Below are 23,405 nucleotides of genomic sequence, written 5' to 3' on the forward strand. Positions count from 1 at the left end.
AGATGATGTCAAACTTCTTGAGTATTGTTGGAACTGTACTCATCCAAGCAAGTGGAAAGTATTCCATCACACTCCTGGCCACAGTATTTATATGGCTAGTCCAATTCAGTTTGTGGTCAATGGTAACCTCCAGGATGTTGATAGTGGGGGATTCAGTGATGGTAATACCATTGAAAGTCAAGGGGAGATCGTTAAGTTCTCTTATTGGAGATGGTCATTGCCTGGCACTTATGTGGCACAAATGTTACTTGTCACTTGTCAGTCCAATCCTGAATATTCTCCACATCTTGCTGCATTTGGAAGCAGACTGCTTCGGTATCTGAGGAGTCATGAATGGTGCTGAACATTGCACAATCGTCAGTGAACATCCGCACTTCTGACCTTATGATGGAAGGAAGGTCAATGATGAAGCAGCTGAAGGTGGTTGGGCCTAGGACACTATCCTGAGGAACTATTTGTATATGGCAGAGAGTATACATTTGAGATCGGTTTCACTGTAATTAGTTTAACATGGTGAACAACCTGGTTTACACAGCTATTCTGAAATGGAGGTTAAAAAAAAATCCAAGGGTATTATTCAAAAAGCAAATACATTCTCTGAGTATCATGGTCAACATTTGTTCCTTAAGTAGCTCAACTAAAACTACTCATTCATCTCACGGCTGTTTGTGGAATCTCATTTTGTGGAAACTGGCTGCACTGGTTGACTATAAAACAGTGACAATGTTGCAAAAGTAATTCACTGGCTAGAAAACACTTGGGGATGTGAAAGGTATGATTGAATTCCAAATTCTTTTCTTATTTGCAGTGGGACACATCACTTCAACAGGAGCTTTCTCTCTATGTCCTAGTTTTTATTTATTAACACATTCTCAACTACCTGAACTAGCTGCCAGCATATCATACTATTACAAATCCAAAAATTATATGATTCTGTCACTTTAAATCCAAGACAGCTTCCTGTGCAACTCTAGCCCAACTAGAATACACAATGGCCCAGATTGCGCAGTCAGCATTGAATGAATAGTGCTAACTAACCATTCATACGAACATACAAATTAGGAGCAGGAGTAGGCCACTCGGTCCCTCAAGCCTGAACCGATCTGATTTTAATCTCGATTCCACATCCCCCCTACCCCCGAGAACGTTTTACCCCCTTGCTTATCAAAAATCTTTCTACCTCTGCCTTAAAAAATACTCAAAGACACTGCTTCCACTGCCTTTTGAGGAAGAGTTCCAAAGACTCACCATTTTGGCATGGTTAGAAAATTGGATGGCTGGCAGAAAACAGTATGCATAAATGGGCCTTTTTCTGATTAGCAGGATGTGTTAAGTAGAATCCCGCAGGGGTCTGTACTGGGGCCTCAACTTTTTAGAGTTGTATCAATGACTTAGAAGCGCAAGGGATGACTTGATTGACTTATATAAGATCCTAAAGGCGGACGTGAAAAGGATGTTTCCTCTTGTGGTTGAGTCCAAAACTAGGGGGCACAATTTTAAAATTAGGGGCGCCCTTTTAAGACAAAGATGAGAATTTTTTTCTCCCAAAGGGTTGTGCAACTTTGGAACTCTGTCTCAGAAGATGTTATAACATCTTTAACAATAGCTTCTAACATTTTCCCTGTGACAGATGTTAAGCTAAGTGGCCTGTAGTTTCCTGCTTTTCATCTCCCCCCTTTTTGAATAAAGGAGTTATATTCACGATTTCCAATCTAATGGGTCCTTCCCCAAATCTAGGGAATTTTAGAAAATTAAAACAATGCATCAACTATCGCACAAGCCACTTCTTTTAAGGCCCTAGGATGAAGTCCTTCAGGACCTGGGGATTTGTCAGTCCACACTTCCAACAATTTGCCCATTACCACTTCCCTAGTGATTGTAATTTTGAGTTCCTCCCTCCCTTCCATTTCCTGATTTACAGCCGTTTCTAGGATGTTACTTGTATCCTCTATCATAAAGACTGATGCAAAATACCTGTTCGATTCATTTGACATCTCCTTATTTTCCATTATTAATTCACCAGCCTCACTTTATATAGGACCAACGCTCACTTTGTTTACTTTATTCTTTTTAAATATCTGTGGAAATTCTTACTGTCTTTATATTTCTAGCTATACTTGCCCACAAACTTCCTATGGACTTTTGCATTGGAACTTGTGATAACTCAAAATCCAAAATAGCATAGCGTCCTCAACAGAGAATCTAAGACTTCGTAGGTTAGAGCAAGCGCTGTGCATATCCTTAACCAATGATTGAATGATCTTCACTGAGGCAGAATCTGGAGTAGGAACTGCATATTTGAATAATTAATTCAATGCCAAATCATGTACAAAATGTGAAATAAAGCGAGAGATATGAGACAAAGAAAAAGTAAAAAAAACTCCAACAATAATTTAAAAACTGCAGGAATGAGACTCCACGTTTGTAAAAATTAATTTTCAATACCAGAGAGGGCGCTTTCACCAATTAAGACACATTTCACATGCAAACGCTCAAGAGAAGGGGCGCGGAGGCACACGCGCGGGTGCTCAAGAGAAGGGGTGCAGACATGTGGGCTCTCTCGCACACGCATGCAAGAATGAGAGCGGCGAGTGCACGTGTGCAAGTGAGTGAATGTCTGTCAGAGTGAGAAGGAAAATGTATGTGCGAGCCACAGCAAGAGAGAGATTCCTTCCCCTCCTCTGTCACCTAAAACCTATCCAGAAAGCAGGCCAGGAAAGGAGGAAAACCGGAGCTAAAAGGCAACCCTCTTCCGACCCCCACTTTCATATGAATTGCACCGAGGCCAGCGCAAAGCTTGCGCCACCAGATGTGAACACAACATCATTGTTAGTTAAACCCAACTCCTTAGCTCGACCCTGGTCCCTATCCACTTCCCTTGTGATCAGGACTTGCAGCCTTGTCTGTCTCTCTCTCTTGCTCCACTTCTTAACCAAAAAAGTTATCAAGCTTTTCTTGGTTAGCTCGGCTACTTGGCACTTGTAATACTTGTTAATTACTTTTTTTTTTTAAGATGATCAATTTATTGCTTTGACATTTTTTTTTAAATTCATGTTTAATGTTGTGCCAAACCTTATCTTTCTGAAATTTGCTCATTGACCCCTTGCATGAGAAAAAAATTGAAATATGGCCACTCATGCAAAAAGGCTGTACATCCCAGTATAGATTCAGTTACAGTACAGAAGTGTCCATATCAGCAAGAGTAATTCAGCTAATCTCACTCCTCACCCTTTTCCTGTAACCTTGCAAATTTTCTCTTCAGATGCTTATTCTATTCCCTTTTGAAAGCTACAGTTGAATTTGCCTCCACCACACACTCAGGCAGTGCACTCCAGGTATTAACCACTCGTTGCATAAAAAAAGTATTTTTATGTAGCCTTTGGTTCTTTTGCTAATCACCTTAAATTGATGTCCTCTGGTTCGCAATACCTCAGCCAAAAGGGAGTTTCACTCTATCTGGTTCCCTCGTGATTTTGAGTACTTCTTATCAAATCTCCTCTCAACCACTTTCTCAAGCTATCTTACCATCTTTAATGATTTATGCAAATATACTGCCAGGTCTCTTTTCCTGCACATCCTTTAGAATTGTACCCTTTAGTTTATATTACCTCTCCTCACTCTTCCAACCAAAATGTATCACTTCACATATCTCTGTATTAAATTTCATCTGCCATGTGTCATTCCACCATTCTATGTCCTCTTCAAGCCTATCACTATCCTCTTCACAGTTCATAATACTTCCAAGTTTGTGTTATCTGCATATTTTGAAATTGTGCCTTGCACACCTAAGTCTAGGTCATTAACACAGATCAAGAAAAGCAGTGGGCTGAGTACTGACCCCTGGGAAACACCACTGTATACCTTTCTCTATCCAAAAAAACAACCATTTACCACATACCACATCTCCCCACTTCCTGTTGATGATCTTTCATCAGAACAGGAGGAAGATAGAAGTGTAAGAATTTTTAAGCCACATTTTTGTTTTTTTTTTTGCTGGCTTGTTTCTTTCTTTCTTTATCCCTTCATATTACATTCAGATAGCTGCTTGTTATGACGTGGCAGGTGATGTGTGCCAGGCAGACCAAACCCACAAGGGAAACTTGGCCACGCTATAACAACGGTTTTGCAATTTGTATTTATTAAGCTGAATCTGCGCACTGAATTCAGAAGTAATGAGTCCAATAATGCCTTTAGGGAATTTTAAAACATTTATTAACAAAAGAAAGGATTTCAAGCACATACATAAGATTACAGTTACTTACTACAACAATAAATCCCAAAATCTCAACTATACACCCCACTTTAAGGCCACAGTCCAAAATAGATTTTAAATTTAAAAAAAACCCACCAATTTTACCACAGCACCCACTCAACAGTGGAATTCCAAAAGCTTTCCTCCACCTTCTGGTTACTGGACACGGCAGACTTCTGCAAAAAGTGGCTGGAGGCTTCCCCAAATTCCATTGTTCTGTGTGTCTTTGGAAATTTACTTTTCCCATAATATAAAAATCTTTCACGTTGCCAATATGGTCAGTACCTTTGGGAAAAAATAAACCGTGCTTGGCCTTGCTTATCTCAAAAGTTATAAACATCCTATCATCCCTTTGAAAACTAAACAATTCTTCACTTATCTAAAAATGCACATTTCCTTCACACCTTACATGCTAAGATGTCATCCATGTTTACTCATTAGCATTTCAAATAGCTTTTATCCCTAACTGCTTTTGACAACTTCAAGCGTGCAGTCTATCGGATTCTAAATCAACTAAGTCAGTTACACAGACAACCATCCACACTCACCCATACACCTCTTTAATAATAAACCACAATATAATGAAAAAAAAGTTAGTTTCATGACGTTATACAGCTATTCACACCTCATCTGGGTATAACCTTTGTTTTTCAACTATATGCACCTCTCCTGCCCTCGAACCTATTAAAGACCTTCCATTTTGTTCTTCCTGACCTTCCAACCCCCTACTAGTTTAAAAATGCTTACTTTTCTATCTTCCTTCTGCTCTGATGAAAGGTCATCAACCTGAAGTGTTAACTCTGTTTCTCTCCACAGATGCTACCTGACCAGCTGAGTATTTCCAGTTTTTTTTTGTTTTTATTTCAGTTCTCCAGCATCCGCAGTAGTTAGCTTTTGTATTAGTGCTCCATTTCCTGTCACTCAGCCAACTTTGTATCCATGCTGCCATTGTCCCTTTATTCTATGGGCCTCAGCTTTGCTGACAAGTCTATTATGTGGCACTTCATCAAGCCTTTTGAAAATACATGACACCAATATCAAACACATTACCCTCATCAAAAAACTAAATCAGGTTAGTTAAAAACGGTTTACCTTTAACAAATCTTAGTTGGTTTTCCCTAATTAACCAACTTTTGTCCAAGTAACTGTTAATTTTGTCCCAGTTTATTATTTCTAGAAGTTTTCTCACCACTGAGGTTAAACTGACTGCCTATAATTGCTGGGTTGATCCTCACACCCTTTCCTGAACAAAGGTGCAACATTTGCAATTCTCCAGTCTTCTGGCACCAACCCCGCATTTAAGGAGGAATGGAAGGTCCTGGCCAGTGCCTCTGCAATTTCCACCCTTTCTTCCCTCAGCATTCTCAGGCATATCCCATCTGGTGTTGGTTGAAATTCTCAATAAATTTGGCACATGTATATTGAAACTGATGTTTATAACATTGTTTGAAATGATGCTTAATTGCCAGTTTGACTTGTTGGTAGTCCTAACATTTACCCAAGTCAGAACACTGATGTTTCAAGCACCCCTGCTAGCCTTGGCTTGGGTGATATTTCAGCTGCTACAAGTAACACTGCATTTTTATCAGTGTTATCAGGCAGAATATTAAACTCAGCTTGTCTACTTGTTCAGGTGGATGTAATGGGTCCAAACGTCATTTTGCACCCTCCAAAGAAAAGCACAGTTCTCCTCATGTGACGAATAAACCTCCTTCAACCAATACCACAAAAACCAATTAATTCTTTTTGAGCTTGTGCGCAAATTCTGTCATATTAATACATTCGCTTTAGCTCAGTGATATTTTGCTTGCTTTAGGATTTGAGGACATAATCCAGGCCGACAATCCAGTGCAGTTCTAAGGAAGAGCTACACTGTCACAGAGGCTGTCTTTCAAGCATTGCTCTAACAAAGGAAAGTTTCCTGCCCTATTAAGTACAAACTACAGAAATGTAGTTTACTTTGTCGTCAAAGTAAAAATAGAAGAGAGGTGAAATATAATCTAATTTTTTTTGGGGGGGGGCGGTGGGACAAGAGGAACTGGATAGAGGGCCACTGATAGGTGGAGATAACCACCTATTCGTTAACTGTGCTCCTATCTGCAGATGCTGTCAGACTTGCTGAGTTTTTCCAGGTATTTTTGTTTTTTGTACAACATGAACATTTTGTTCATATCCAACATGCATCACTGAATTTATTCAAGGCTGACAACTGAGTCAGGTTTATGGGGGGCAGACAGGAAAGTGGAGTTGAGACCACAATTAGATCAGCTATGAACTCATCGAATGGTGGAGCAGGCTCGAAGGGCTGAATGGCCAACTCCATAAGGCTTATGGTCCTATGTTCCTCTGTAACAATTAAGACACTTGGTACAGCACATTCTCTAATACAATGTTATACTCAATACAAAATGCATGGATAGCTGTTACTGTATTAAATCAATGTAACAGTGTGAATAAGAAGTTAGCTAAAGGACAAAAAACTAAGTATTTTTAGACCGTTGTTATACTCTGAGGTCAGTGTGAGGATCACTGCACCTCTTTATCCATGTTTGGATTTAGATATGGGGCACATTATCAAAATCTGCGCATGACACAAAAATAGGTAAGTATTTTCAACTGTGAAGATGGCGTTAAGTGACTTCAAGAGGGCATTCACAGGCTAATTGATTGGACAGATAAAGACAGGGTGAATTCTTAATTATGAAAAATGTGAGCTCATACATTTTAAGCCAAAGGACAGGGTATAGACACTGGATGGTAAAACTTCAAAAGATGAGCAAAGATTTAGGAGTTCAGACAGACAAATCCTTACAAGTGGGACGAAAAGTTGATTATGCTGTAAAAAGAAACCTAGACTTCATCAATTGAGCGAAGAATACTAAAATAAGTCAGAGCACTAAGCCTCTAAAAAAATCAAAGACAAGGGCAGATTGCCATATTTGGACACCTTACTTTAGGATGTCAAAGTTGGAAAGAAGATGCATTTATTCAGATGACACCACAATTGAGGGTTTTTAATTAAAAGGTTAGTGGGGGGATGGAATTTGAAGCACCTTTCAAAAGAACGGAAAAAGTTAATGAGATCTAATAGAAATGCTAGAAATTAAAGAGGAACGTCAATAAGGGAAGTAGAGATAAACTACGTCAGTAATCTGACTGCATCGCAAAAATGACAAAGGGAGGAGCTAGGGCTTTTTAAAAATCCAAGCCAGAAAAGGTGGTGGAAACAATTACATTCATAAAAAGGGACACGAATATTTGAAAATAAAGTTATTAAAAAACTTATGGAGAAACGTGGATATTCCAAGAGCCAATGCCAGTACAGTGGGCTGAATGGCCAAAACTCCATGATTTTATAGAACAAACACTGACATTGAGCCTTGCCTTTGCTCGGAGAAAATTCTGTAGTCCTTTAAGTTCTATGAACACAAAATTATTCAGTTCCCATTTCTTATCACGAACTTCTTTACCCAAAGAACAGTGAAAATGTGGAACTTGTTATCACAGGGGCTGATTGAACTGGATAGTATAGATACATTTAAAGGAAGGCTAAATAAGCACGTGAGGGAAAAGAGAACAGAGGTGTATGGTGAGATACAACTGAATGAGGAAGGACAAGAAGAGTCTCGAGTGCAGCATAAACACAGCAAAGGCTAGTTAGGCCAAATGGCCTGTTTTTGTGCTTTATATTCAATGCAATTCTATGTAAAAAGACACAAACCATTCTCAGTCCAAAAATCTACAAGTTAACCCCACATGCACAAAACAGCATTAAAGCCTCTTCATAAAGAAAAGCATAAAAGTCTAACCTGGGTTTCTGCTTGTTCCTTGTAGTTTTCCAAATGCTGGGAATTTCTATTTGCTGTTTTACATACAGGCTTGGAGATTGCATATTCTATTCCAACGTCAATATCCCTCATGTTCACATGCTTTTGAAATCAGGCCAAGATTTGATGATGTGCTTTCAAGTAAACAAAGAAAAATAAGCAAAATGAAAACTATACTTAAAATAATAATCAAAAAACAAACATGCTCAAAAACAAAAAGAAGAAAAAGCATCAACTACTCAGTAGGTTAGGCAACATACACTAAAGAGCAGGTCAGTTAATATTTCAAGTCTTAAGCCCTTCCTCATGACTACATGCCTAAAGCAAATTGCTTTCTGTGTAAACACACCACTCCTCGCCAGTCCCTGCACAGAAAGGAGGGTGCGGCACTAGCGCTGTCTTTCCAGGGCTAATATCTTGTGATTCAGTAATTCATATACAAATAGTATTATTTCTTCTTCCGTCACACGGCGGGGTAACGGGTTCCAGTACAATTTTGTCACTATTTTAATGCAGTTTAATTACGATAAACCAATCTATACTTTTGGAACTCTACAGTAATTTCAAGTTTTTTAAATTATTTAATTGCTGGGCTAGGCTTAGCCCATTGTCAATTCTTTGGACTTGGGTTCGCCTGCGCTCACTCCAAGTGTCCATCATTCTCAGCACTAAATGCAGTTCAAGTACCGGGACCCCTTATCCAGCGTCCAAAAATCACAAGGACCTGATGCTGGAAAATACAATGACCTTTTTTGAAGTACGTAGATCAGTTAACATCCGCTCAGGGAGTAAAACATAATGATTATGAGAAAACCTGAATTGTAGAAATAAATGAAAAGTAGAAAAATGTAGGAAAGGCTGTTTTATTTCAGACTTGCAGCACCTACATCGCATGACGCAAAATCTGGAAAATCCCTGTGTCCAGTGCACCTCTCTTCCCGAGCTTCTCGGATACGGGATCCAGTACTTAAGATATATTGCGCCAGGGTATTGACCTCCCTGCTGATAGAAATAGATCTACTCTATCTAGGTCCTTCATGATTTTATACAATCGCTCCTTCGGTCTATATAAAAAAAACAATCCCAGCCTATCCAATCTTACCTCAAACCTAACATTCTCCACCGGTGGCAACATCATTGTAAATCCCTTAAGTATCCTCTGTGCTGCGGGCACATCCTACCTGCAATGCGATGGCCAGAACCGCACACATTACCTCGGCTGTGGGCCTAACTAGGGTCTTGTGCAGTACAAGCGTTACCATCCCACCCTTATATTTTATGCCTTGGCCAATAAAGGAAAGTGTCCCGTGTGCCTTCTCAACCACCTTACTTACCCCGCCTGCTACCTTCAAGAACCCGGTCCCTCTGCACTGGTCAGTATCCTACCTGTGTGCATTCTCTTATTTGGCTTGCCACCTCTCCCCCCCCCCCCCCCCGCAAAAGAAAACAATCATGAATTATCGAGCTACAAATTTAAACGATCCGAGCATTTTATTGAGAGACTGCAGATGCAGATACCTGCTGCTCTTTGCTGCGCCTCTTCCTTGTCCCGCGGTCCCAGCCAGCGATCGCCTCGCGCTTTCCGCTCCTCCTAATTTCACTCGCGACACAATCCGGTTAAATTTTCACCGGTTTTAATTTTCATCCGGAGGCTTAAGGAGCCGCTCTTCGCTCGAATTCCGCAGTTGTTTCTCAACTGTGTGTTTTTTCCTCTCTCTCTCCGCCCTTCTGGTCTTGGATTCGCTGTCGGGTGTTATTTCTTATGCCCCTTCCCTCTTGATAGTTGTAATTTTATTCGATGTTTTAAACGGCGTTTCCCGGACTGATCAGATTCCGGGTAAATAGCATTCGTTTAAAATTGGGTCTGCCCCAGACTAATGCTCCGAGGAAGTAAGCGTTTCATCAAAAGTCTCCGCTCTCCTTCCCCTCCCGTTTAACGTCTCCGCCGTGAGAAATTCTGCAGCGGGGGAGGGGAGGGCGGAATAAATCGCTATCTGGGGACTAAGTGCGTCATTCTGCCGGGCCCCAAGGTACGACGGGAATTGTAGTCCTTTTCCCGTGACCCCTTTCGCAAGGAAAAAGACGTGGAGTCTCCGAGGAAAACTTCATCACCCCGCAAGCATCGCTCTCGAGTTGCATCACCACCATGTTGGCCACGAACGCGGGGCCGCGGTCGGCGCGGTGTCTGAGGGCGCGCGCGGCTACGGGGAACGCGCGGAGTCAGTGGACGTGCGCGCGGTGGCGGCGGCGGCGGCCACTGCAGCAAAAAAAAAGCAGCAGCAGAGGCGGATTCCGACTGCACAGAAACGTGCCGGGAAGCGATGTTGCCAATACAGCTCCTTCCCCCCCTCCCTCCCTGCACGGAAACCGCAACTCACTGTGCTCACCGACACTACTTGTCTGGAATTGCTTCAAAAAGTGAAATACTGCGGATGCTGGAAATCTGCATTAAAGAAGAATCAAATGCTGGGAACACACATGCAGCATCTGTGGAGAGAGATAATTAACGTTTCAGGTCAATAAGCTTTCCTCGGATTCAACTGATTTTAAAAAAATCCCATCTACAGTTGAGTTTGTTGGTCAATCAGGTTGATGAACGCTGGAAATTCCTGCCAAACTACTGAGAAATCCACCCAATTTGGGCTTAGACATAAGACAGAGGAGCAGAAATTAGGCCTAAAGGCCCATCCAGTCTGCTCTGCCATTCAATCATGGCTGATAAGTTTCTCAAACCCATTCTCCTGCCTTCGCCCCGTAATCTTTGATCCCCTTACCAATCAAGAACCTATCTATCTTGGTCTTAAATACACTCAATGATCTGGCTTCCACAGCCTTCTGTGGCAATGATTTCCATGGATTCACCACTCTCTGGCTAAAGAAGTTTCTCCTCATCTCTGTTCTAAAAGGTCTTCCCTTTACTCTGAGGCTGTGCCCTCGGGTCCTGGTCTCTCCTACTAATGGAAACATCTTCCCCACGTCCACTCTATCCAGGCCTTTCAATATTCTGTAAGTTTCAATCAGATCCCCCCTCATCCTTCTGAACTCCATCGAGTATAGACCCAGAGTCCTCAAACGTTCCTCATATGTTAAGCCTTTCATTCCTGGGATTCCTGGCTCCTGAAGTAAACAAAAATGTTGCTCGTACACAACTGGCCACACAAATATGAAGCAAAAAGAAATGCCTTATGTCTTTGTGCCTCTTTATCAGAACAGAAGCATTAGGAGGCCTTTTAGCCCATCAAACCTGTTCTGCCATTCAGTTAGACCATTGTTGATCTGTACCAGAGATATACACAAGGTTTTAAAATACAAAAGAGATAGGGAGCAACAACAGATTCACAGATGGGTTAATCAATCTGCAAATTGTTTGATGGAGAGCTATTACAAGCAAAAATTCATCAACTGATATGCACAGCTGCAACAAATGAAGAGAGCACTACTGGAGCACATACTTCCACCACACTGTGTCAGCTCAAAGTTATTACATGAATTGAACTCTTCCTTGAGGTTTTTCCATGCCTGGTTGATGCCCTGTAAACAACAAAACTGAAGATAGTAATCTTTTTATGATCTCACTGAGGAGGCTTCAGGCCAATCCACATACAATAACCTGTTCTGGAAACTCTGCTTACATTTTGACAGCTGTGACAAATTCCACCACAGCCTCTGATACATTCCACAACATTCTAAAACAATCAGCAACATTCCAAGTAAAACAATCCAGATCCACAATTTCACCAAAAATGAACCAATTCTTCCTTGGGCCATATCCTATCTGTGCACCAAGTTTTATGGACATCTATTAGTTTATGAGATATGGTGTTTACAGACAAACAGACTATCAAACATGACCTCAGCTTGTCTTTAGTATCAGGGGTAAAAACAATTAGGTAATGTAGACTGGGGTGAAATGGAGGCAAAACAAACTATTTGAAAAGAAGGAGAAAAAACACAAGCTACAATTGCAGGTCAGAAATTAAAGCAAGTGGACAAGGGGAGGAGATGGCGTAGCGGTATTGTTGCTGGACTAGTAATCCAGAAACCCAGGGTAATGTTCTGATGACCCAGATTCGAATTGTGGAATTTGAATTAAATAAAAAAAATCTAGACATAAAAATCTAATGATGATCATGAAGCCATTGTCTATCATTGTAAAAACCCATCGGGCTCACCAATGTCCTTTAGGGAAGGAAATCTGCTGTCCTTACCTGGTCTGGCCTACATGTGACTCCAGACTCACAACAATGTGGTTGACTCTTAAACACTCTATGAAGGGGGCTAATGAGCGACTCAGTTGTATCAGAATGAAACTGGACGGACCACTCAGCATCAACCTAGGCACTGGAAACGACAATGGCAAACTGAGCCCTGTTGGCACTGAAAAGTCCTCCTTACTAGCATCTGGGAGCTATTGCCAAAATTGGGAGAGCTGTCTCATAAACCAGTGATATCATCCTCACAGAATCATATCTTACAGATAATGTCCCAGACACCACCATTGCTATCTCTGGGTATGTCCTGTCCCACTGGCAGGAAAGATCCAACAGAGGTGGCAGCAAAGTGGTATACAAGTGGGTGGGAGTTGCCCTGGGAGTCCTCAACATTGACTTCAGACCCCATGACGTCTCATGGCATCAGGTCAAACATAGGCAAGGAAAGCTCCGCTGATTACCAAGGACCACCCTCCCACAGCTGATTAATCCTCCAGATTGAACAAGGGCACAGAATGTGGGTGGGAGGCAATGTCCATCACCAAGAGTAGCTGGGTAGCACCACTACTGACCGAGCTGACCGAGTCCTAAAGGACATTTCTGCTAGACTGGGTCTGCGACAGATGGTGAGGGAAGGACATACTTGACCTCATCCTCAACAACCTGCTTGCCACAGATGCATCTGTCCATGACAGTATCAGTAGGAGCGAACACCGCACAATCCTTGTGGAGACAAAGTCCCTTCTTCATCTTGAGGATACCCTCTATCGTGTTGTGTGGCCCTACCACCATGTTAAATAGTTTAGATTTCGAACAGATCTAGCAACTCAAGACTGGGCATCCATGAGGCGCTGTGGGATGTGCTGAAGGCAGCAGAAGCAGAATTGTACTCAAGCACAATCTGTAACCTCATGGCTCAGTATATCTCCCACTCTACCATCACCATCAAGCCAGGGGATCAGCCCTGGTTCAATGAAGAGTGCAGGAGGTCATGCCAGGAGCAGTACCAGGCATACCTAAAAATGAGGTGTCAACCTGGTGAAGTTACAACACAGGACTACTTGCATGCCAAATGGCATAAACAACAAGTGATGGACAGAGCTAAGCGATCCCACAACCAACGGATCACATCTAAGTCCTGCAGTCCTGCCACATCCAGTCGTGAATGGTGGTGGACAATTAAGTAACTCATTGGAGGAGGAGGAGGAGGCTCCACAAATATCCTCATCCTCAATGATGGGGAAGCCCAGCACATCAGTGCAAAAGATAGTAAGCATTTGCTACAATCTTCAGCCAGAACTGCCAAATGGCTGATCCATCTCAGCCTCCTCCAAAGGTCCCCAGCATCACAGATGCCAGTCTTCAGCCAATTTGATTCACTCCATGTGATATCAAGAAACGTCTGAAGGCTCTGGATAGTGCAAAGGCTATGGACTCTGACAACATTCCGGCAATAGTACTGAAGACGTGCTCCAGAACTTGCCATGCCCCTAGCCAAGCTGTTCCAATACAGTTACAACTTTGGCATCTACATGGCCATGTGGAAAATTGCCCAGTTATGTCCTATACACAAAGGTAGGACAAATCCAACCCGGCCAATTATCGCCCCATCTGTTTACTCTCGATCATTAGTAAAGTAATGGAATGGGTCATCAACAGTGCTATGAAACAGTACTTGGTTAGCAATAACCTGCTCACTGACACCCAGTTTGGGTTCCTCAAGGGCCACTCAGCTCCTGACCTTATTAGAGCCTTGATTCAAACATGGACAAAAGAGCTGAACTCCTGAGGTGAGATAAGAGTGACTGCCCTTGGCATCAAGGCCACATTGCATAAGGGAACCCTAGCAAAACTGGAATCAATGGGAATCGGGGGAAAACTCTCCATTGGTTAGAGTCGTACCTAGCACAAAGGAAGATGGTTGTGGTTGTTGGAGGTCAGTTATTTCAGCTCCAGGACATCACTGCAGTAGTTCCTCAGGGTGGTGTCCTTGACCATCTTCAGCAGTTTCATCAATGACCTTCCTTCCATGATAAGGTCTGTATGTTCGCTGATGATTGTACAATGTTCAGCACCATACACGATTCTGAAGCATCTTCAGATACTGTTGCATCCACATCCAAATGCAGCAAGACCTGGACAATATCCAGGCTTGGGCTGACAAGTGGTAAGTAACAATTGCGCCACACAAGTGCCAGGCAACGACCATCTCCAACAAGACAGAATCTAACCATGGCCCCTTGACATTCAATGGCATTACCATCACTGAATCCCCCACTATCAACATCCTGAGGGTTACTATTGGCCAGAAACTGAACTGAACTAGCCATATAAATAGTGTGGCTACAAGAGCTGGTCAGAGGCTAGGTATTCTGCGATGAGTAACTCACCTCCTGTCTCCCCAAAGGCTGTCCACTATCTACAAGGCACAAGTCAGGAATGTGATGGGAGACTCCCCACTTGCCTGAATGAATACAGCTCCCATAACACAAGCTTGACACTGCCCAGGAAAAAGCAGCCCGCTTGATTGCCACCACATCCACAAACATTCACTCCCTCCAGCACCAATGCACAGTAGCAGCAGTATCATCTACAAAATGCACTGCAGGAATTCACTAAGGCTCCTTAGACAGCATCTTCCAAATCCACGACCACTACTATCTAGAAGGACAAGGGCAGCAGATAGATGGGAATGCCACCATTGGAAGTTCCCCTCCAAGTTACTCACCATCCTGATTTGGAAATGTATTGCCGTTTCTTCACTGTTGCTGGGCCAAAATCCTGGAACTCCTTCCGTAACAGCACTGCGGATGTACCTACAGCACATGGACTGCAGAAGTTCAAGAAGGCAGCTCACCACCATCTTCTCAAGGGCAACTAGGGATGAGCAGTATATGCTGGGGCCGTGAATTAATAAAAAAGTTAAGGTACAGTTCAAGAAAAATATTTGTCCATAACTGTGGGCTAATGGCTCTGATGAAGGGTCCTCCTTCACTTCAACGTCAACCTGTCTCTCCTCTCCTCTGATACTTTTTGCATCAACATTGTCCAAACATTAATTCCTACCTCCACTACCAATTGCATTGTCCACATTTATGTTCGTCTTATGACAAAAAATGTCAACTGACATCTGTTTTTCAGAGTAATTCATCACTGTGCAATCTGGACACTAGATTAGTTGCTCAAAACTTTTCATTTGCCATTTTAACCCCAATAATTGAAATTTTTGAGATTCAATATAAGGGTTTGAAAAAAACAAAAAATCTAAAAACACACATTTCAGACTAACATGATTGAATCTATGCTTTGTTTTTTAATCTTTTAAATTGTTATTTGAAGGCCTTAACCTCTATCAATGGCTGGGATTCAATATAATACTTTTAACCTGAGCTATAAAGTGAATTGAAATTACATAATCTAAATATATGGAGTGCATCTAATTTCCCATATGTGTTAGGACCACTGCGTCGGCTTTTTTCCTTAGCTTCAAGTAGCTTTTGATCAAAAAATATTTGAAGAAGATCTAAATGAAAAATCTGAAAATCTTTATTCAAATAAAAGTTAAATTGTGTTTTTTGAACAGTGTATTTTCTTTAACAATGTATTACTTAGAAAAATGACATTACTGATTACACATGGGTTATGTCATTTATTTTTTGTTCCACAAATTTCAAAAAGTATATTAAGCTATGAAAGGCTCGTCAGGATGCCTGATAGTGGCTGTGGAAGACCTAAGCTGATTTTAAACCCCAAGACTCATTTACATCCTACCAACTGTTTACCTGCACAAAACAGGTTAAGAGGCAGATAGTTAACTTGGACAAGTGAAATTTATCAAGGCGGGTCGAGGAGGACATTAGGGCCATTTCATGTATGGAAAGCGAGCAGCACCTGCCTGCACAGCACAGGTCCCAACCACATCTAATCCTGGTGCTCCTAGCCCCATTGAGGTAAATTCTAATTTAATTTAGAGGATCTGCTCTTCCACCACACCAGGCTTTACTGAATGTGCCACCAATAGCGGGCACCTCACTCAGTAAAATGCTGTTAGAGTCTGGTGGACCTCAATTAGCATACAGTATATTAAGGAGACTTCCAACTGAGTCAGAGGGAGAACCTTAGCCATCTGAAAAAGGACCCAACAAGCAGGAACGGAGCACATAAATCTTATCAGTTATTCTAACTGCATACAAACCCCACCACTCCCACTCAGTGAGGTGGTTAAATTCCCCAACATGCCTTCCTTCTTTGACATTGAGTAGTTAAATTTTCAAGTAACTAATCTCCAACTATCTCATCTGATGCTAGTTATGTTAACAATTATATCAGCCTGATTATCACCTGTTATGTTCATGTTTAGAAAATTCTAATTACTAATTGCTATCAGACACAGATGAAGAAACATGCACACTTTCAGCTTTGCCAGGTGTGTAAAATAGGTGGTAGGCATCAACTTTCCTTTTGCTTTATCTCTCAATTCCCTATCTATCTCCTCTTATTGGCTCTATACCCCTTCTCAGCTTTCCCATTGCCCTTTCTTTGTCTTCTCCAACCCTTCCTTAATAACCTCAATCCTACCTTCTTTGGTTGAACCCTACTCATGCTTGAGCCACCAACCTCCCACCACGCCCCACCAGTGTAATTATCTGTCCATGTTTACCTTCACCAATCAACTCAACGTTTAGTGTTTATAAAATTACACATAAAACATTGTGTCATGAAAAATTTTCTGCAAATAGTAAAAGAAGACCACTGGCATCAAGAAAGGTGACCCTGGATAGCTGAGCCCAAGACCCAACACGGAAGAGGGGGAAAGGCAGGCTGAGCCCCTAGTCATGGATAGGTTAACAGATTCAGGTGTCCTAGGTTCGTATAGGTCAAAATGGTTAAGTAGTTGAGAACCTTTGCCTGGTTCCTATATTCCATCACAAAGGACACAATGAAGTTTTCCCACAGGTAGAAAAGGCAGCAGAACTGACAAAACAGGTCAATTATTTATTTTATATTTCACCCAATAGCCAAATCATGTAAGTAACGCAACATAACTAGTTTATTTCAGCAGATATTATTAACAATGATAATGGGAAAGGTCAACTTGAATACTTTGACAAAAATGTGACAAGAGACAAATGGAGCAGAGAAGAAATGCATGAATATGCAAGATTTTAAATATATTATTACTGAGTGTCTCATGGAATTGCACACAGGTAGTTTCCAGGTTAACAGTTACAGCACAGAAGGAGGCCATTCAGCCTGTTGAGCTAGTTTCGGCTCTCTGCAAGATCAGTTTAGCTAGTCCCACTCCTCCGCTCTTTCCCTGCAGCCCTACAAATATTTTCTTCAGCTTCCCATCCAATCTCCTCTTGAAAGTCATGTTTGAATCTGCCTTTAGCACACTCCCAGGCAGTGCATTCCAGATCCCAGCCACCCACTGTGCCAAAAAGGTTTCCCCATGTTGCTTTTTCTTCCTTTACCAATCATCTTAAACTGGTGTCCTCCGATTCTCAACCCCGCTGCCAATGGGAACTAACAGGCTTTGCCAGGATAATTGGACGATAATAGCCAGACATAATTAAGTCCCATTTTGACGTCACATCTTTTGCCATTATTTTTATATTTCTATTATAAATATCTATGTCTACACAAGGAATGGAAACTGCTTATGTAAACATATCACATTATAATTATACCCTACTGCTAATGGAAGGACTGAATAGAAGAAGTTAACAAGAATTTTCCACAAATATAAAATTTGTAATATTTTATTATAGTTGAACATACATGGTTTTGCATAAGTCAGGCATGGCCCTGATTTTGCTGTAGCACTTTTCATTACCTGGAAAACTAACAGTCATTTCTGGCATCTGCACATGCACAGTGAAAAGTGGAAATCCAAAATTTGCTGTCAGGCATACCCTGTTCCTCTACATTGTGTGCTGTTGCAGTCTTTGTCATTGAATCTGCACATAAATCACGATTAAGGCATGAACTTAATTTGTTACCCTTATCGCACCAAAGACCAGTGAAAAACTTAAACCTTGTTCCATCGAGAGTAACTGAGTTTTTAATGGCATAGTAAGTCATAATTATTGTTGAACAACATCCCTGACCCTGAAAAGTTGATTTTATAAGTTTGGAGTCTCATTTCATCAGATTTTTAAAAAACTGTATTTTAAAAAGATTTTTGTTTTTCTATTTAAGTTCCTTCTTTAATCCAATATCTATGTTTCACTTCTTATTTTTATTTTTTGCACAATCATCTAAATGTCATTTATAATTCCTTTTTTGCTGTCGGTGAGGATTCTTCAACCTGAAATGTTGATCAGCCTCTCTAATGATTTCCTTGATCACAAACATCACAGATGTCCTGTAGAGAGTGCCAAATTCAATTTGACACCAGGGAAGAGGAAGTCTGTGTTCTAGAGCCACCTAAAACTTTATAGTCAGCTTTTGCAAAGAGACCAATGAGCATACTTTCATCAACTTATCATGCAAAAATTTAAAAATCCCAAATATGCAAAGACGCAAGGGCAGGTCTGATGAATGACATTTGCAGTTAGATGCCCTGCTACAACAAATTATGGCCCAAGGTGTTAGTAAAATGAGGACTATGCAGGAAATAGGAAATTAGGAATGCTGTAATAAAAAGAATATTAAATAAAAAGGTTATTTGGAAAGGGAAGAAAAACATATTGGAGAATTGGGGAACCGTCCTGGCAACTATTATGATGTGTGGAATTTCTTTTTAAGAAGCTGTGAGAAAAACAATGTAAAAATACAAAAACTAAGAGTGGGATGGAAAATACAAACACTGACAGCATGAGTTAAAAGAAACAAGTGGAAATCAAGTCGGCAAGAAACAAAAACAATAAGAGTGAGATTTAAAAGGAAATAGCAGAGATGTGGTTAAACAGAAACAATCAGAATGACAGTGAAAAATAGATACAATGATGGTTTAAAAAAGGCTGACAATAAAATAAGCCGCAACTATTAAATGGTACAAGCAATGAATGTGAAATTATAGTTTGACCAAAAATCCCTAAAAGCAGGAGATGAAAGGAAGCAGCACAGCTACGGAAAAAACAGAAACACTGGGAACAAAACAGCCCAAAAGAAAACAAACCAGGTCTTCAAAATACACAACTACCAGGAGAAAATGGTGTTGCTGTCGATCCACCAGTCTGACAGTGGAGGTACACTTGAAATTTATATTCTAAAATTAATTCATGTCTGAAACAAAAAATACAACATTCATAATAGAGATATAAGCCAAATGTAGGGAATACAGAGGTATTTTATAAAAGAAATTAGAGGGTAAAAGACAAACTATGGTTAAAAATTAGCAGCATGAAAGGGAATCGAAAAGAGTTTTCTAAACACAAACAGTAAAACAGTGGTCAATTGGCTTATAATTTCTTCCTTTCTGTCTTCCTTCTTTCTTGAATAAAGATGTTTCATTAGGTATTTTCCAATCTGCTGGGATTCTTCCAGAATCTAAGGAATTTTGGAAGATCATAACTAATGCATCAATTATCTCTGCAGCCACTTCAGGATGCAGGCATTCTGGTCCTGGAGACTTGTCAGCCTTCAGTTCGAATAGTTTCCCAGTATATATCATAGTTTTCGTACCTTTTATCAATGATTTAGACTTAAAAGTACATGTCATGATTAAGAGGTTTGCAGATGATACAAAAATTGAAGAAAGCTGTCGACTTTAGGAAGATATCATTGACTGGTCAGGTGGACAGAAAAATGGCAAATGGAATTCAATTCAAAGTAGTGTGAGGTCATGCAGCATCTGCAAATTCCCCTCCAAGCCATACACCATATTGACTTGGAAATATATCACTGTTCCTTCACTGTCTCTCTCCAGAAACCTGGAACTGCCTTCCTAACATCACTTTGGACGTACCAATGCCAAATGGACTGCAACCATTCAAGAAGGCAGCTCCACAGCAGCTTCTCAAAGGTAGTCAGGGATGGGCAACAAACTCTGGCCTTGCCAGTGATGATCACAACCATGAACAAATAAAAAAGATTGATGATGGCAAACAAGACAAAGGAATACACTATAAATTGTATAACACTGAGAAGTGTAGAAGCACAGAGGGACCTTGGATTGCATGTCCACAAATCCATGAAGGTAGCTGGGCAGGTGGATAAGGTGGTTAAGATGGGATACTTTCTCTTATTAGCCCTTCCTCTATCACACTCTCCCCACCATTGCCTTCTGCCATCCATGGACTTGGTATCAGGTTGTAGGTTCAAGTCCTACTCCAGCAATTGAGCACAGAAAAAAAATCTAGCCTCACAATCCAGTGCAGTACTGAGAAAGAGCTGCACTGTGTGAGGTGAAGTCCTTTGGATGAGACCTTAAAATCAAGACCCTGTCTGCCTTCTCAGATGGACTTTAAAGGTCCCATGACATTATTTTAAGAGCATGCATGTTATCTATTCCTGGTTAATTTTTCAGGTTGATATGTTAATTGTTTCTGTCTCCACAGCTGCTGCCTGACCTGCTTTCATTTCAGATTTTCTAATTATTTCTGGTGTCTTGGCCAATATTTATCCCTCAATCAACACCCTCTGATCAACATTTCTGTCGGTGGGAGGCTTGCTTCGTGCAAGATGACGCTCTGGTTCCTAAATTACAACAGTGACTACACTTCCAAGGTACCTCTTTGGCTGCAGAATGCTTTGAGGTGTCGGGAGGTGGTGAAAGGCAGTATGTAAATACAGGCTTTCCCCAAATCTTCGCTTCTTTCCACAAATTGGGAAAAGAAGACGACGATGCGCAGACTCAAGAGGGAAACAGCAGAGCACATGCGCATGCGGAGACTGGAGGGCAGTGGCGGTGAGTGCGCAGGCGCAAGTCGAGCCTCTGGCACTGGGTGAAATGTCTGCTTGGTTTCACCTGCCTGTTCAATGCGCCACGTTACCTCTCACTTAATCCGAAGAAACTTCTGGAGGCAGTATGTCGAGGAGTCTAGTCAGCGGGAGTTAAACTGCTGTTGAATATGAACAAGGACCTCATGCGCCAGTCGGTGGGTTATCACGGGCCCACTTTGTTGTCCCTTCTGAAAAGTGAACAATATGAGAACACAGACATTCAGAGCGTTTCGGCCGAGTTCTTGAAAACAGCGCTTCATCACAGGTATACGACACGGTCCCTGTTTAACTGAGCTTCAGCATTAACCCCGCCTACTTTAACTAGCAGCTCTCTGCAGGGAGCCCTTCACCCCCATAATTCACTTGCATAAAATGCTAACCATCCAAAGTGAACCACTGTAGGCCTGCGCTTGTTTATTTTGTGTCTGCGTATCTGGAAGGTCGGGCAGCATTAAATGCGATTTCATCCACCAGTTGTACGCGGGTCCAAACCTGACGGGTATCAGTCCTGTGGAATTTTAGTCGCAATTTTGATTTTAATTGTAGCCTATTTTAGTGAACGTCAAGTGATAGAAATAGATTTGTGAGCCTAGGTTAAAACTTTCTCATGAAAGACTTCGCTTTCGCTATTTAAATCTGTACCATCTTTGCAGTTAAGCTGGTCTTCTACCTTTTCTAGTACTAAATCGCCATCTCAAAAGAAGTATTCGTCCAGGCATGAGTGTGTACTGAAACAATTGGAGGCTGGAAGGTTGTGTCAATAGAAATGAAGGAACATATTTTATCCTTCATGAATAATTGGGACCCCTTGCTGCAAAATATGTTTTGGAAAAACAAATAGTATTGTAGTTGACAGACAAAATGTATGCCCTTATGTAGAATCGAAAGTCTCATTTGACTCCTAAGCCTGTGCTGAGTTTGGTGACATCATGTAATCAGCAATAAAGACAATATAGTTGGCCTCTGTGCTCCCGACAGCGATAACAACTTGCAATACGTAGCACCTTTTAACAGAAAAATATCTGGTGTTTCACAGGAGTGTCAAACAGAATTTGATATCAGGCTATGTGGGAGGTTATTGGGGCAGATGACCAAAAGCTTGGTTAGAATGCTAGGTTTTAAGTAGCATCTTGAAGGTGGAAAGAGATTTGGGGAGGGAATTCCATAACTTAGGACCTTGGTTGCTGAAGGCATAGCTGTCAATGATGGAGCGATTTTAAATTGAAAATGTTCAAGAGGCCACAGATAGTAGAGGTTGTAGGGCTGGAGGAGATTAGAAATAGGGAGGGGTGACACCATGGAGGCCTTGAAAACAAAGATGAGAATTTTAAATTGAAGTGTTGCTTAACCAGGAACTAATGTAGATTAGTGAGCACAGTAACAACAGGAATATTAGGCTAGGGATTTCACTGTGAATCATTGGCTTTGACATTGATGACTGGTGTCATAACTGACTTTTTAAAAACTTGCATCATTGTTTGCCTTGTATATGCAGTGATACATCTCTGTTCATGTAGTTGATTTGCCTTGATCCACTTGTTCTGAAAAGTGGTCTAGTCAGGGAATTATGCTCAAATTTTTCATTAAAGCAGGTTGTTTCCTTCAGGAGGTATTGTGCCTTTTCCTGAAGTTTTGTACATGCTGAATGTAGTACTACTTTCGATTATAAAAGCTAAATTGGAATCCTCCAGGGGGTATTTATAACCTTCTGTATATCCAGGAGATAGTTCTTTCCAGATAGCAACAGAGAAATTGAATGAACTGACCTTAATAAAAGTATTTGATTATAGCACCCATTTGAATACAGTTGTAGAATCTGTGAAACAGGAAAGTAATATGTAAGAATGGCGAATGTACTGAAATTCCAAAGTTAACTTTGTAGTGCACTGGCTCTTTTGGAGCTTCCTACGTTAAAGGCACTATGCAAATTGAACATGTTAGTTATGATCTGCAGATCAAGTCATACTGAGGTGAATGGGATGAAAAATATTTCCATTTTGTTTTTGCCTTGGTGTCGTTTAATGTAATTATTATTGTAGTCCTAATTATTTTTTCTGCCCCAAATGCAACTGCAAGTGTGCTTTCCTGAGTTCCATATTTGAAGATGGTTAACAGAACTTTATTGAGACAGCTGAAAATTAGATATATGAATTTCAATTATATTGTCATCCTATGTTCAAAGATACCTCTGGGTGACGTTTTACCAAGTGCTGTGGAGAGGGTAAT

At 41.1% G+C, this 23,405-nt stretch overlaps 2 protein-coding genes across 7 annotated transcripts in view; one reads left to right on the forward strand and one right to left on the reverse strand.

Moving 5' to 3' along the window:
- The window catches only part of abcc5 (ATP-binding cassette, sub-family C (CFTR/MRP), member 5), a 131,920-nt gene extending 121,726 nt beyond the window's left edge, over positions 1-10,194 (reverse strand). Inside the window, exons 1-2 of one of the 2 annotated variants that reach the window (XM_041182667.1) lie at positions 9,598-10,194; positions 8,062-8,213 (exon numbers count right to left, since the gene is read on the reverse strand). In XM_041182667.1, the coding sequence (XP_041038601.1) occupies positions 8,062-8,172 (111 nt within the window). In that variant the 5' untranslated portion in view covers positions 8,173-8,213; positions 9,598-10,194. The remainder of the gene's footprint in view (positions 1-8,061; positions 8,214-9,597) is intronic. The other variant, XM_041182666.1, reaches the window with a different exon arrangement.
- Positions 10,195-21,162: 10,968 nt separating this feature from the next.
- Positions 21,163-23,405, forward strand: part of ttc14 (tetratricopeptide repeat domain 14) — a 40,284-nt gene continuing 38,041 nt past the window's right edge. For all 5 annotated transcript variants that reach the window (XM_041215884.1, XM_041215874.1, XM_041215894.1 and 2 more), the window contains exon 1: positions 21,163-21,444. In XM_041215884.1, the coding sequence (XP_041071818.1) occupies positions 21,308-21,444 (137 nt within the window). In that variant the 5' untranslated portion in view covers positions 21,163-21,307. The remainder of the gene's footprint in view (positions 21,445-23,405) is intronic.

The sequence above is a fragment of the Carcharodon carcharias genome, chromosome 2 (assembly GCF_017639515.1).
Source record: "Carcharodon carcharias isolate sCarCar2 chromosome 2, sCarCar2.pri, whole genome shotgun sequence".
Classification (NCBI taxonomy): domain Eukaryota; kingdom Metazoa; phylum Chordata; class Chondrichthyes; order Lamniformes; family Lamnidae; genus Carcharodon; species Carcharodon carcharias.